The 15,249-nt window shown below is 37.5% G+C and overlaps 1 protein-coding gene across 1 annotated transcript in view; it reads left to right on the plus strand.

The window, feature by feature from the left end:
• Positions 1-14,919, plus strand: part of ADAMTS6 (ADAM metallopeptidase with thrombospondin type 1 motif 6) — a 130,264-nt gene extending 115,345 nt beyond the window's left edge. The window contains exons 21-25 of the mRNA XM_053448027.1: positions 4,324-4,453; positions 7,530-7,734; positions 10,003-10,179; positions 11,956-12,112; positions 14,269-14,919. Of these exons, the coding sequence (XP_053304002.1) occupies positions 4,324-4,453; positions 7,530-7,734; positions 10,003-10,179; positions 11,956-12,112; positions 14,269-14,378 (779 nt within the window). The 3' untranslated portion in view covers positions 14,379-14,919. The remainder of the gene's footprint in view (positions 1-4,323; positions 4,454-7,529; positions 7,735-10,002; positions 10,180-11,955; positions 12,113-14,268) is intronic.
• The last annotated feature ends 330 nt before the right edge of the window (positions 14,920-15,249 follow it).

Below are 15,249 nucleotides of genomic sequence, written 5' to 3' on the forward strand. Positions count from 1 at the left end.
TTTAATATAGAAAAATACAAAAACTAACAGCGACAAAATAATTTTACCATGAAAACTATTCCAAATGTACTTCTGTGGGAGCCCATCTTCCATCTCCCAATGTCCCCCTTTAATCGTATCCCAAAATGTTTGCTGGGAATGAGTTTCCAACCATAAAAGTCACATTGGTGAGGATATAAGACCGCAAACAAGTTAAATCACGTAAATAATAGTAAAGTATTATTTTCAAGTACAGAACTAGGTTGCAACGTCAAATAACAAGTAAAGCTCTTCTCCTTACCCATTCCTCTAGCCGCACTCTCTAGAACAAAAGTGTCCTTCTTTGGCCCTTGGAAATGTTGAAAGTGGTGATATTCCTAAATCTGTTTTTACTGAAAAAATAATAGTTTCAATATTGAAACACAAAAATTGTGCAAATCTGTAAAAAATGAGGTGAGAGGATACTGCTCTTTACTCCTTGATACTTTCTATGGCCCCCGTGTGCTATAGGATCCAGCTGTGGCTTATCTGCTGGCATTAATTATATGAAGCATATTCATCCCATCTGATAGTACTCCCGGAGTGATGTATGTTCATCAGATGAAAGCCAAACCGGCCCGTTTATCCAATTTACATATGATTGCACATACAAGCAAGTCGTCTCATGTTCACCGTTGAATATTTACAATCTGCTCTGCTTATACTCATTGCATAAGCATTAATCATGGAGATAATACATATACGTATATGTATATATGATTTATACATATTACATGGGGAACATGGCACTTCATTCATTTTACTTGAATTACTGACCATACGATAGGAAACTAACACATATTTGATGTCAGGTGCTGCGTCATACATTGGGTGTTATATATTACAATGTTAATACCGTAGAAACCAGTGCCCTGGTTTAATCAGTGGGAACATTCTATTGGTTGCTATAGTGATAAACTACTTGTTTTATCACTTTGTAGCCCAAAGTTAAAGAATATAGCAACATCTTATATATCGTGCATAGATGATCTGCCAAAATATACATGTTGCCCACTATGGTAGTAGATAGTTGTGGGTATTGCTAGAGGCATAAAGTCAAACCACCCCTTAGCACAAGACAACTGACAAAGGATTTGCCCCATATAGTGAATGTTTGTCTGTACCGCTGCAGCTGGAGCTCCACTTTCCTTGGTTGCCGGTACAATTCTCAGACCATTCAGGAAGGTGAGGAATGATTTATAGCACCGTGCGTTTATGTGAACCAAATATCATGGGAATTAGACTCTGTACTAAAAAGTAGCCATTTCTATGACAGCGTAATAAAACATGGTTATCACTCTGCTGGAGCACTGGAAATACTTTTGTTGTATCTGAGACAGGAATATGGGGAAGTCGTAGGTAGATAACTGTCAATCTGGCACCTGGGCCTGACATGTTTTAACCTATCACAGGAGTAACACTGGGGTTAATAGCATCTTACACTGCTGTGAAAAAAATATTTGCCTCTTTCCTGACTTCTTCTATTTTTGCTTATATGTCACATTTAAATTTTTCAGATCATCCAATTAATTTTAATACAAAGACAACATGAGTAAACACAAAGTGCCGCTAATAATCATTTATTTTATTGAAGGTCAAGAGTTAATCAAAACCTACTATGAAAAAGTAATCATCCCCCTAAAAATAACTGTTGTATCAATTGGATTCAAGTCAGGACATTGATTAGGTCACACCAAAACCTTCATTTTGTTTCTTTTGAAGCATTCAGAGGTCGACTTGCTTGTGTCGACGGACATTCTACTTCAGGCACACAGGGGTCCCAAGATCCTAAGTTTCCTCTCTCTCAGTGTCTACCTACCTGGGAGACATTGAGAGAGAGAGCAAGAGAGCATGAGAAAGTGGGTAAGAGTGTGAGATAGCAAACAAGAGAACTGGCAGGTAAGAGTCAATGAGAGGGAGCGTAAAAGCGAGAGGTGAGAGAGCGTGAGCGTGGATATTTTCACATTTTATAGTGTGTGTGTGGAGGGCATAATATAGGATCTGCCCTGGGTGCCATATACTCTAGGTACACGCCTGGGCTGGTCACTCCTGGGTAGGTTCGGAGCATTTTTTTCTATTTGTAGATAATGGCTCTCATCGAGGTTCACTGGGGTCCTAGAGCCTTAGAAATGGCTTTTTAACCCTTTTCAGACTGATAGATGTCAATGACTTTGTTTCTCATCTGTTCTTGAATTTCTTTAGATCGCGGCATCGTGTGCTGCTTTTTGCACCCTTAATCCTGCTCCACTGTGCAAGACAGGTTCTATTTAATTGATGCCTAAATTCAGCCGGGCTGGCAGTAATCATGCCTGGCTGGGTCTAGTGAAATTGAACCAAATTATAAACATACAGTTTAGTTAATTGGTGGATTTAGTAACTAAGGGGGCAATTACTTTTTCACACAAGGCCAGGTAGGGTTGGATAACTTTTTGTCCCCTTCTATACATAAAATAATCATTTATTTAGTTTAATGATCTGAAACATTTAAGTGTGACAAAATAGAAGAAATCAGGAAGGGGCAAGTACCTATTCACAGCGCTGTATGCAAAGCTCAGTTATGTTATGAACATAGGAATGTTCCCGATTGTTCTAAAGTTAGCACTTGGCACAATAATTTAAAATGCATGAAATCCAATATAATAAAAATTAGTTTTATAATTTTCCCTCGTAGGCTTTTATTGTTTAGCAATTAGTAACTTGGAAAAAAAAAACTTTAATGAAAATCCATTTTTCCACTAAGGCGACATTGGCATGGTGATGAGCGTCCTATGATCTGATGAGGCTGTTAGAAGGAATGTCTGGGTTAGCTAGTTATGGTTTTATTGACGCAGAATTCACCGTGTTTTAGCATTGTTATTATAAAGTACTGTAATCTTATACCAAAATTTATTTTTGTGGTTGCCCTCTAAAGCGAGTTGGGCATTAACATGTTTGCAATTTTAGATATGTCCCATATTTTACATTTAAATAAATTGAAGAGTCACGCAGACACGGACTGAGGAACATCTGCACATCCATGTGAGATATGGTCCCTTAAACCACTCCACGTTTGTTTTCTATTAGAGATAGTCAGGAGGGCACTTTATGTATTTTATTGTAAATTGTAAATCTATTCAATTTAAAAGCTGTATGTTTCTGTGTAGCTCCTTGTAATTATTTCCCCTTAGAGTTTGAGTCAATTTATGTAACAATACTTTTCAGATTATCCAAGAATCTTTAGTTGAAGTTGATACGTTTTATTGGGCCAACATAGAAAGACATGTAAAGTTACATATGTTTTTGGGACCACGCGAGTCCTTTCTTCAGATATTTGAGATTATATGGGAGCACATTAGGCTCCCAGACAAGTGGAGCTGCTTAGAAAACGAGCGGTGTGAACACAAGCAAACCTTTCTTCCTCTTCATGGCACAGACTGTTAATTTACAGCCTATGACAGAGCCTTCTCCCCATAGGATAACTGAGAAATGTACTTGGCGCTTCTCAGTTTGGAGTATGATAAAGGGGAGGTAACAGAAGTGGAGTCATATAATATCTACAGTAGTCAAACAGACATTATGAATACATTAGGAAAGGCGGTCTAAGCTCTTCAGGACAGGAGCTCGATTTCCACCATATAAGGATTGCTAATGAATTAGGGCCATATTTATAAAGGGGTTCATTCGAACAATCCTGGGGTAAAATGATGACCAAATACAATATTTGACCAATAAGTTATTCCTTCATATTGCTCTAAATTCAGAAATTGGACTTTAAGTTTTTTTGTTTTTTTACAAGTGAATGACATAGTGGAAATGTCCAGCCTTGTACAAATGTATTAGACATGGGCAAATTTTTTTGGTTTGTTTTTGGCCCATTCGTTTACAGACAGTGAATTCTGATTCCTGCCTGTTCGTTCCAGATGAAAATCAGGGGGCCTTTTAGATTCGGAAATGGAAATTTGCTGTTCTTCATCTTCGTATTCTTAATCACTTTCTCACACTCATTCACACTCTCACTCACTCACTCTCTCTCACTCACTCTCTCACACTCTCATTTTTGTTCACACTTGGAAGGCTGGAGATTACCACAAATGTTGTGGCATGATATGTAAAGATATTTTGTGAATTAGTACAATTTAAAAGGTTGCAGCTCAGTGAAATGTTAGACCCAAATTACACATTAATAAATTGGAGAGCTGGTGTTGGTTACATCGGAAGCCAGACATTTTGCTTCCCAGGTGCTCTGTGTGTGTTTTGGATGAGGTTATATACCTCTCTGGTAAAGCATCACACTTGATTACTGATTGAATCATTATTTATTTCCAGGTATCCAGAAGCAAGAAGTGGTGTGTAAAAGACTTGACGACAATTCCGTTGTGCAAAATAATTACTGTGATCTGGATAGCAAGCCACCGGAAAACCAAAGGGCTTGTAACACCGAGCTGTGCCCACCAGAGTAAGTGCTACCCATGTTAATACTATTCCAGTGTAGCCGGCCTGTAGTGCTGGCAAACCAAGCTTTCACATGTTATTGTATGGAGAACATGCCCAGGAACAGACGAAAAATTTCATCAATATACCAATATCTTTAGCAGGGTTTGAAGAATGAAACATAGCCGTCTAGTCTTTCCAGTTTGGCATTGCAGGCATTGCTCTACTATTGTATTCCAATCGCTACTGCATGAAAGCTGTTATATAGCAGAAATAATAGCAGAACATCTTCAGCACTTCATGAGAAGGAGGTTGCTGTAAGACATTGCAGGTGGTAAACAGTGACAATATTCTTCCTTATCCTGCTGTTTTATGTATACATGTAATAAGATATGATATAACAATCACTGAGCAGTGAACAAAGACAATAATGCAGTGGAATTCAGGGTACCACTTTTAAGTAATGGTCCTTAGACACATTTAATAGTGCCTCCCCAATCACATAGAAATGTAGTTATATATTATATATATATATATATATATATATATATATATATATATGAAGGACAAAAGCTTACTTAATTTGTGCCTGTCACTGAAAACATTTATGTTGCTGTTTAGTGCACATAATCTTTCTTAACCCAACGAATATTTAGGCAAAAAGATACCATACCCAAAAAGATTTTAGTCTTAGTTTCTATGCTGTCAGGTACAGATGGCATTCAAGCTCATGGCCCTTAATGACTGGCATTGGAGGTATGGAGGGGTTTTCATAGGACCTGGAGAAATGCTTGTCAACCTACACTGAGTGTCTGCCTTAGTCACTGAGCAGCACACATTTTAATTGTGGCATTTTGATGGTGGGGGGTTGAACAGGGTAGTTTGACTATGCACCAATAGTCCTGGAACCAGCTTTAGAGCGCTCATTGGATAACGGGTTCAAATACTCAATGAATATGTTATTCTCTTGCGCTTGATAATATCTATTTTTTTTATCTTTATGATATATCACAAGCTTACTACCCAATAGTACAGAACTGTTTAATATGCTGGCACTTTATAGCTAATAGAACGCAATAAATCCATTTTTATTAACAAAGTGCCAGGTATTGTACAATGGCGGCTTCTTGGATGCTAGTCAGGAATATGCATGCCTGAAGTGAATGATTGTGAAGTGGAACTGAATGTTACGGTATGTATGTGTGTATGATGGGAGGGAATGCCCAAAGCATAGGCAGATATCCCTGGGGTCTGAGGATAAAATATGTTTTGTAGTAAGAAGGAATTGACTTTAGACTCAGAGAAAGTTTCTGCTGTTAATGTAGGGATTTATTGTGGTCTCTGCTGGAGTGCTTCTGTCTGAAGCTGAAGGCTGTTTACCATTTGTACAGCTGAGGGTTTTGACAGTCCGTGAACATGATAAATCTATCCAACTAAACAGTATTTCTCCTTTTGCATATGTGAAGGATGAAGTGGCTCAGGAAACATTTGGAATGAGTTTATTGGAAGCAGTCTTCCTTCAACCTTAGTGGAGCTCTGCTCTCTCTTGAACTTCTGCAAAGCTGAAATATTTCCAACATGCAGTGTTAACCTGGGCAATTCAGAAGCAGACTGTGCCTCAGTGACCCCATTTTGTATCAGGTCCTATTACTACACATGGGTTGTTTCCTTAATTTAAAACCCCCATCCCCTGTGCCAGGGGAAGTTAAACATTTACAGTAAAAGCAACACTCAAAAGATTCCTAAAACCAAAAGGCGTGTATTCTGGTAACCAACAAATAGACGTCAACTGGGTGGCTTTTAAAGCTCAGCAAGACTATAGTTGGGTTTCATTGCCTGCAGTCAGATTGGTGACCGTTGTTACTGTCTGCATTTGCATGCTTTTGTAGTCTGATATAGAAGATGCTGTTTAAGACACGCCAATAACTCGTTCCTTTCATTTAGTATGGTAAACATATCAGTCTTTGACAATGAAAGTCTGCGCACTGGTACGTGATCAGAGTTGGCCTTGGGTCAGTTGGCCATCTCTGTGACAGTGTTACAGTATGATAGATACAGAGGGCTGATACCACCATTCTTAGGACGGTACCGCAATGAAAAAGCAAGTGTTAAGAGAAGAGCTGGCAGGGGGACAATCCCTGGGTTGCTCTGATTTGAAGATATGGCACACTGGATGAAACTTTTCTGTGTGCTTTACGTCCAAAACCACATGTGGCCCCCGGGGTGTCTAGTGTATCGATGACTACAGGTAGACACCGACTGGGTCTTTTCTGTTTCTCTGTTTTCTATGAAGCTCTTAATCAGAAGTTGTGTCAGACAGGACAGTGACTGTGGTGTCAATCAAATTCATTTTGGGCTGATTTACTGTAAGGACACTAGACTGGATGAATGTTGCCAGTCCGTTTCTATGTGTGTATGGTGAATGAGATTAATAATAGATAACAGATCATTGGTTTCTCCAGCTTTCTCTCCTAAGACCTTGAATTGTAAACTGGAATTATACTTAATTTGCACACAATGATTAGCTTCCAATAACATGCAATGGAGTCCATGGACGTTGATATGGATTAAAAAATAAATAAATAATATAAACTAGACTGTTCCTTTAAGGTGCTGCAATGGGAACACTGGAATGATGTCATATTTATGAGTATTCAAAACAGCATTAAATTAAATATACTAGAGAAAAAAAGTTCCTCAAGAAAATGTTCTTGTTATGAGCATACAGGATATTACTCACTCAAGTCAGGTAACATGTGCGTTCCTATTGTCTAGCAAAATTTAATAGGAATAATTAGGGCAAGGAGTTTTTTCATTTTACATTTTTTTTGTCAAAAAATAAATGGTAGAAAAAAAAGTGCATTAAATGTAATAATATATCTGTAAATTGTAAAAGGGAAGTGAGAGATAACTCTTTTATTATAATGAGTAATAATTTTTTTGTCTTTTTTTTTATAAAACAAATCAAACTTCAGCCCTGTGACCCATTTTGTTCATGAACATTTCTTTAAATGATTTTATCATGCATTACCGAAGCAAACAGAAAGTATGTTAATGTATGCATATATGTAGGACTTATAGGGATCTCCGTTTTTTGGCAGATGGTTCATAGGTGACTGGTCGGAATGCAGTAAGACTTGTGACGGGGGGATGCGAACACGGACAGTTCTTTGCATTCGGAGGATAGGCCCTTCTGAAGAAGAGACACTTGATGACGTTAGCTGTCTGACACATCGGCCTATTGAAAAGGAAGCCTGTAACAACCAGTCTTGTCCGCCTCAGTGGGTTGCGTTGGATTGGTCAGAAGTAAGGACACATGTTTTAAGATGCATTATTTCTAAAATCTGAATTTGCTCTTACTTTCTTAGCAGCCAGCTATTCTTTCCTCTAACTCCCCCTTAATGGTGACTATTGACATCATGTAACCTATATGATAGCAACAAGTTTCAGCATCCCACATTGGAAGAGTATTTCTGCAGCCCTCGGAGTTTATGTTTAGAATTAAACATTGTACATATAACTTTTAATTCTTCCCCAAGGTGAATGCGTAAATTCCAGAGAATTAATGTAAGAATGCCCTTGGCTAGGAAAGTCCCATGACACATAGGAAACATGTTGCCATTTGTTATTACATATCCTAATGCTGATTTGTTTGTACCTTTTTTCATGGAGGGTGAAGTATAATGAGAGTTAAAATGCTAATTTTTCATAAATGAGCCAATAGTGGCATATTGAGATAGGTGGGCACAAGAAGTGGTGGAACTGGTCAGGACTTGGAGCTGTACCCCACCATGATCAAAAGACTATCTCAGATACAATAACTAATAAATAATTTTCCCCAGATTCCTCATAAGAACAACCACAGAGGATAGACCCCATGCTATACAGAATTGTAATCATTACAATATGGTTTTAAATCATCACGTTCTTTCTTGACTACTCTGCAAATTTTCACAGTATAGCAGTTCTTGGGTTATGAAATCAGTAGGACAGAATTCACCATGTTTCTTAGAAGCTACTGTAGGTTTGCATTTCTTAGAAATGCAACAAACTGGAACCAAAGATACCTGTTAACTGCTTCAGTACAACAAGCTTAAAATATTCCTAAAAATGAAAATAACAAAGCAATACTAAGCATAAATACAATAAGCTGTTGACTATTTGGTTCCGTTCTGCAAAAGCTTAAAAAGAATATAATTTGTTTTTAAAATTCCTTCTTCAAAATGCGTGCTATAAAAACTGGAAAGTGATTTTACTGCAAAAGCAATTTCAAATAAAACAATGTTATCTAAGAAATGTGGTAAGTGGGTGCCACTTGAAAGAGGCATTACAAATGCCAGCATGTTGGCAATGTTTAATAAAAACATCCAGGCATTCCAGGATTATAAAAAAAGAATCCCATTTGCTTTTCTGCTTTAAATAAATACATACGAGCGTGTTACTGCCAGAAAGGTGAATTTGGCTGTCGAGGAACATGCTTTAGTAAAGAACTAGAATTCTATTTTGATGGCAACTTAAGATGTATAGAAGACCTATATCTATCGTAGGCTTATATTAGCCCTTCCTTTTCATTCAACCTCTTAATTTGTCACCATTATTACTTGTTTGTCGCTGACATTTTCTGTTCACATATCTTTACTCTTTACCCATGTCTGTCTTTTCTCTCTCTCCTCTACTTTTATTTGACTGTCTCTGCCAGCCTTGGTTTCTGCTCTGTGCCATTCTGGCTTTGGTTGTCTTTCTCTACCTTGGCTTGTCTCCCTCTGGGCATCCTCTCTTCTCCTTTCCTCCATCCTGGCCCCTTATTATATAATATGTTTCCTCTTCTCTGCCCCAGTTCTTGTCTTAGTCTATGTCTGTTTTTTTTCCATCCTCCATCCTTATTGTTTTCTTCTATTCTGTCTTTGCCCCTTCTGCATTGGTTTGTTTCTTTGCGGTCTTGCCCTAGTTTCTGGCCAAGTTTACACTCTCGCTTTGTCCAATGGCTGTCCTTTCGGAAATTTACACTTTCCATTAAAGATAATAAAATTAAAGTTCCGTATAAAAAAATATATCAAATAAACCTTTCAGATAATACGAAGGACACAGATACAGAAACTGAATTGTTATAATAAATGGTTATAATATAAACACTTTTTCTAATTCTGCCAATAAACCACATTTTTTCACATAATTTTGCATCAACAAGTTGGAAAAGTAATGAGAAATGTTAATAAAATCAACAAAAAAGCTTAAATAACAGAGAGGGCTGGCACCTTTTAGCCCCAGGGGCAAGTAAAGCCAAGTGGAAATTGCCCCGCCCTGGCCTAGGCCGGTCCACCCTTTCCAAATATTTTTTTCCTAGAATGCAATCATTCTTTTAGTGTCTTTGAAATACATTGACATCATAGCATGTACATTGTGTGCGTGAAATTCTTGTTATGCCCAAATTACAATTGTCTTTATTTTAAGAGTTGAATAGAAATTTTTTTTTTTTTTTTTTGGGAAAAATAGGATTTATATACATATTTTGAAAACCTTTTTCTGCATCTTTAGGGGAAGGGGAATAATGTTTGTTTTTGGAATTATTTTTAGTGTACACCAAAATGTGGTCCTGGATTTAAACATCGTATTGTTCTATGCAAGAGCAGTGATCTCTCCAAAACATTTCCTCCCGCAAATTGTGCCGAAGAAAACAAACCTCCGGTCCGCATGCGGTGCAGTTTGGGACGGTGTCCACCTCCCCGCTGGGTTACTGGAGAATGGAGCCAGGTAGGTGGCAAATGAATGCCATAATTATCAAATTATTTATACAACACCATGTATTATGTGTTATTAAGGCAGAAGTTGGACAACATCAGCCACATCTTGTTACACTTGTTTTTAATACTTTATTTTAATCATATCTGGGAACACTCCCGGTAAATCGTCCGTTCTCCTGGTAACTGTGGTCTGTCTCTGGGTTGCGGAAGTGCCGTTTAGGCACCCCCCCCCACTGCTTGACCTATTAATCTTCTACCCCTGTACATTTTTAAGAAATGTGGGGGTAGTCTTGCAACTCACTAAGCCACTCCGAGTAGCCCAAGCCAGGAAGTTCTCATTTATGATTCTAATGCATCTATATCATTAAAGTGCAACTTAAGCATCCCCTGCCTGCCATTAAAATGATTTTGCAATATGCTTCCTGCTTTAGGCAGAAAAGAAGGAAAATCACATAGAACCTTAAATTTCTAGTTCCAATGAAAAGAACTCATACACTGATCTGTGTGCAGGAAAATATATTGGAGTCTATGCAAAATGGTCTCCTGTATGAGCCCAGAATCATTCTGTACCATTCTGTACCATTGGCACTGGCTGGTACTGGTGCTGGTGCTGGTACTGTTCAGTGCTGAACTCTAGAAGAATGTTTTGTATTGAATTGGAAGCTCGCCGGTGCTGCATGATATTTAGAATAACTTTGTTTTATAAATGTTAACAGCATTTCCATTTTTCCATACTATAAATATAAATGAAAATGTAACACTCTAGTGATCTGAAAAATATTTTGTTCTATAGCACCACTCATCACACTGGCCTTCAAAGTTAGCTTAGTTTTTGGAGCCAGCAACATTGGTCTTTTAACCCTTTACTGGGTGTAGTCCATGAAAACCTATGTGGTCTACTAATAGGTAACAGTATATGTGAATAGTACTTGTATCATTAATGTAACAATGCTGACAGATGTCTGGGAAGGTAAAAAGTATATACCGGTTGCAATAAAGCTACTAATAGCTAGTAAAACTGTCTACATTCCCCTGGACCCTTTTGCCTGTGTCGTTGAAAGCGGTAAATGTATTCCATAATGGAAGGTCCATTCCTTGCTTCAGCAATCACGCATGTTCAATATGTTCAATATGAACACAGAATGGATTTTTGTCCATTGCCAAAAATGTAATTAAAAATGTAACCCTATGCCAGGTAATCTACCATTGTCCAGTTTTTTTTTCCATGTTTTTTTTTGTTTGTGTTTGCAAGATGCAATCACAATTTAGTAAATATATTTATTAAAGCATAGATGATCAAATATGGTGCAAAGTACAAATTGTTAAGGATTCATATATATATATATATATATATATATATATATATATATATTCTTTATATATTATCTGACCGCAATTCAGTTTATTGGATGTTCATGTTGTGTTCTATTTTGCCATTACGCTCTAATTGATTGGTATAATCAGTGGTAATGGAAAGCCAATTACTTTGTGTGTCCTGCCTTTGAGACACATTCAATGCAATATGAAGAAGCAGCGTCATGCTCCATAGGACCCACCTTCCCCATGGGAGTTAAAACGGCTACTACTCCCTTTAAACGGATCAGAGTTCTGTATTGGTAGCTTCATCTGAGCCAAATTTTGAAGCACAGATTCAAATTTTTGTTTTTGTAAGCTTCAGTTGTTTTTAGTTTCAAAGGCTTGACAGTCTGATTTAAGTCAATGATAATTTGGAGATTTATTTCCCTTTTTTTAACAAAAGCTTCTTTCTTTCAAACCTGTTCATTAGTGCTCTGCACACTGTGGTCTGGGACAGCAGATGCGAACAGTACAGTGTCTTTCCTATACGGGGCAAGCATCGAGCGAATGTCCGGAGAACGTTCGTCCTGCATCAATGCAGCAGTGTGAAAGTAAATGTGACAGCACACCCATTTCAAACACAGAGGGTAAGTGTGTGATGTGTCTCGTATGCTGGCACCTAGAACAATAAGAAAGCCTCAGTCTGTCTGTTCCAAAGACCTTGGGACATATTTATAATGAGCAATTCCAGGGAAATCTGGAGCAACCTCCATGGCACCAAGTAGAATGCTTTGAGCTACTTTTAGCAATTTGCACCAGAATTGATCTTTGTAAATTGGGCCCGTAGAATAAAATAATTTCCTGAAGTTGTTTTCTAGAAGGGAAGGCAGGGGAGGGTAAATGGTTAATAAAACAGACTCAAACATAACTAAAACCACAGAGATCACTGGTTTCTATTCCCTTCAAAATGGTGAGTCAAGAGGGCTCTGGAATAGACTAAACTATTTCATGGTGACTGCAATTCATCATCAAATAGTTTGAGTATTACAGCAGCCGCAAGAAATACGTTTACAAGAACAGGCGATGTTAGCATGGTGGGAAGAAGCCTCATCTTTACTTTAATGAAGACAAACCTCAAAGCAAACTTAGTTAAATAGAAGCCTGCTGTGTCATGCATAGAACCAGTTCAACATAGGACATCATAGCAGGATTTTGATTGATTTCTTCCAGGGAAAACATTTGCAGGAAGCTCACAAAAAGGACCCACTTCTCCTCTTTTAAAAGTGCGCCTTAACATGTGGTCATCTTGTCACCAAATTCCATATTCTCTGTTTTAATGTAATTATTAATGTTCAACAGAAGCCCTCACACCATTGTAATAGCACAAGGAATCCGCTAGTGCTCTATAAATTCATGTAAAAGATAGAGATCATGTCTACCACAAGAATTGCTCTCTACACATAACCCCCAAAATTCCTTTTTTTTAAACTACCCGCACAAGTGTTACATTTGTTCTTGATTAAAAAGTTTATTCTTCTAGCTATACTCTTAGAAGCATTTGTATGTTAAAGATCTGTGGAGTTTCCTGGAAGGGTGGGCATTAACATTTCAAAACATCGAGCTCAGCCTCATTCGAGCCTCAGCTAGGCTTTTCCTCTTTCGCTCCTAATTGTATGTTATGCCTGGCTTACGCAGCACCCTCACTTTGTAGTATCTGTTTTATTTTGAGAAATAGGTAGCAATTGATCTGGTACCAGAAATTTTACTTAATGGCTCATAAGGATCAATTGCTTCCACAGGCCTTGCCATTAACACTGGAGCCACATACAGTTAATTTATCCACTTCTGTTAAGCAAACTTGAAGGGTAACCAGCTACCTGTGTGTTAGTCTTTCTTCTCATCAGAACAAAATGGGTCGAGCCATTAACTTCTTGGTCCCAGGGGTCTCAGTAGCATTTCCTAGTGCCTGTGCCTTTTCTGATACTTATTGCTCATGGCCCTGCTATTCTAGGAACGTCATCTTCTGTTTTAAGAGACACATGGGTACACTTTGCTGAAGTAGGAAGGTTAAAACAGGCTTTCCCCTTTATCTATAAGCTCATCATATTTAGAAACTTCATGAACTGCTACAACTACCAGAGAACATACCATTTTCTAACTCAACAGCTGGGTATAAGGTTTGTTTTAGATTATGAGGCTTCACACACCACAGAGCTTCTCCTGAAAGAAGGGATTCCCCCAATATTTCATGTGTCCAATATTTCATGTGTCCAATTCAGCGCACCTTCCTCTGGGGTTGTAATTATAAACTCTACAACATGTCATGGAAAACAAACCTTTTCTTTGTCAGAATTGCTGGTCTTGGCCATAAAATGTCCAATTAATTAAGTATACTTTACTAAACATCAGCACCATGGGCAGAAATTCCATAGAGTGGTTGGAGATAGTTGGTATTTCTACTCATGGATGCTTTTTATCTTGAGAACAGAACCAAATCACATTAATCTTTTTGCATCCAGAACTTCCTTGTCCCTTTCAGCTTGACATGAAAATCAAACTATAGACTTGCTCCCAAGTGTAGCATGATAAGCAAATTATTTAACATGGTAACATTTCCATGTTTCTTAGTAAGAATTGTATGTCACTAAAACCAGCTTTCTGGTTATAGTAAATACATTTGGATATAAATGTAAACAAATGTTGTGATGTGGAATTTGGGTTCAAATCTACTTTATCACTGCTTTTTTTTTTGCGTGTCTATAAATCAATTTCTCTCTTTTGGATTTTTTTCTCCCGTTTTTAGAGTGCAAAGATGTGAACAAAGTAGCTTATTGCCCACTGGTGTTGAAGTTCAAGTTCTGCAGTCGAGCCTACTTCAGACAGATGTGTTGTAAGACCTGCCAAGGGCATTGACCCACGCCAACAGGGGAAGAGAGAACATTATTACTGCATCGGGAATTTGTCTATTGAAGAGCATGATACCGAAGTGTGTGACTGATGTCCTTGAAAAGAAAAGCCTGTGTAGAACATAACCACTCGTCAGCTTCAGCTGACAAGATTTCTTTATTATTTAACTTCTGTGAAGTGAATTTATTATCCAAAGTGCTGGACACCAGAAAGGAGGAAAGACAAATTGGAAAACTTTAAAACAGGCCATCGACAAAAGAGGACTATGCTTGTGTTCTTCACAGTCCGCCGATCACCTTGCTTACCTCCTTCAACCATTTTTATGATGGACTCATGAAATGACACTGAATACGATCTATTTAAGACTTTTTTTTTCCAGTTGTAGCTGTTATAACGTGGTCAACAAAAGAGAAAAAAAAATATTTTAGCCGTAACTAAGACCTATAATAGCTATTTTATCTCTATTTACAGCACCACAATTTAAATTATAAAAAATAGGCTTTTGAAATGTAATTTAAGAAGCAAATATAAATCAAAACTAAAGTTATTGTATTTGTAATGCATACTGCTTTATTTCCTCTGAGTTCTTCAGCGATTATCTTTAACACTGCTGTGAAACATATGTGTGTGTGTATGTATGTATATATATGTGTGTGTGTATGTGTATATATATATAGATATATATTTGTGTGTGATTGTGTGTGTGTATATATGTGTGTATGTGTATATATATAAATATATACATATATGCAATATATATGTGTGTGTACACATATAGGTATATAGACACACACATACACATCTTTGTATGTTTATACACAATGACCGTGCAGGTGGTCAAGCGTCACTTTGACATTTCACATCGATACAAAAAGTC

Source organism: Spea bombifrons, chromosome 1, assembly GCF_027358695.1.
Source record: "Spea bombifrons isolate aSpeBom1 chromosome 1, aSpeBom1.2.pri, whole genome shotgun sequence".
NCBI classification, from domain to species: domain Eukaryota; kingdom Metazoa; phylum Chordata; class Amphibia; order Anura; family Pelobatidae; genus Spea; species Spea bombifrons.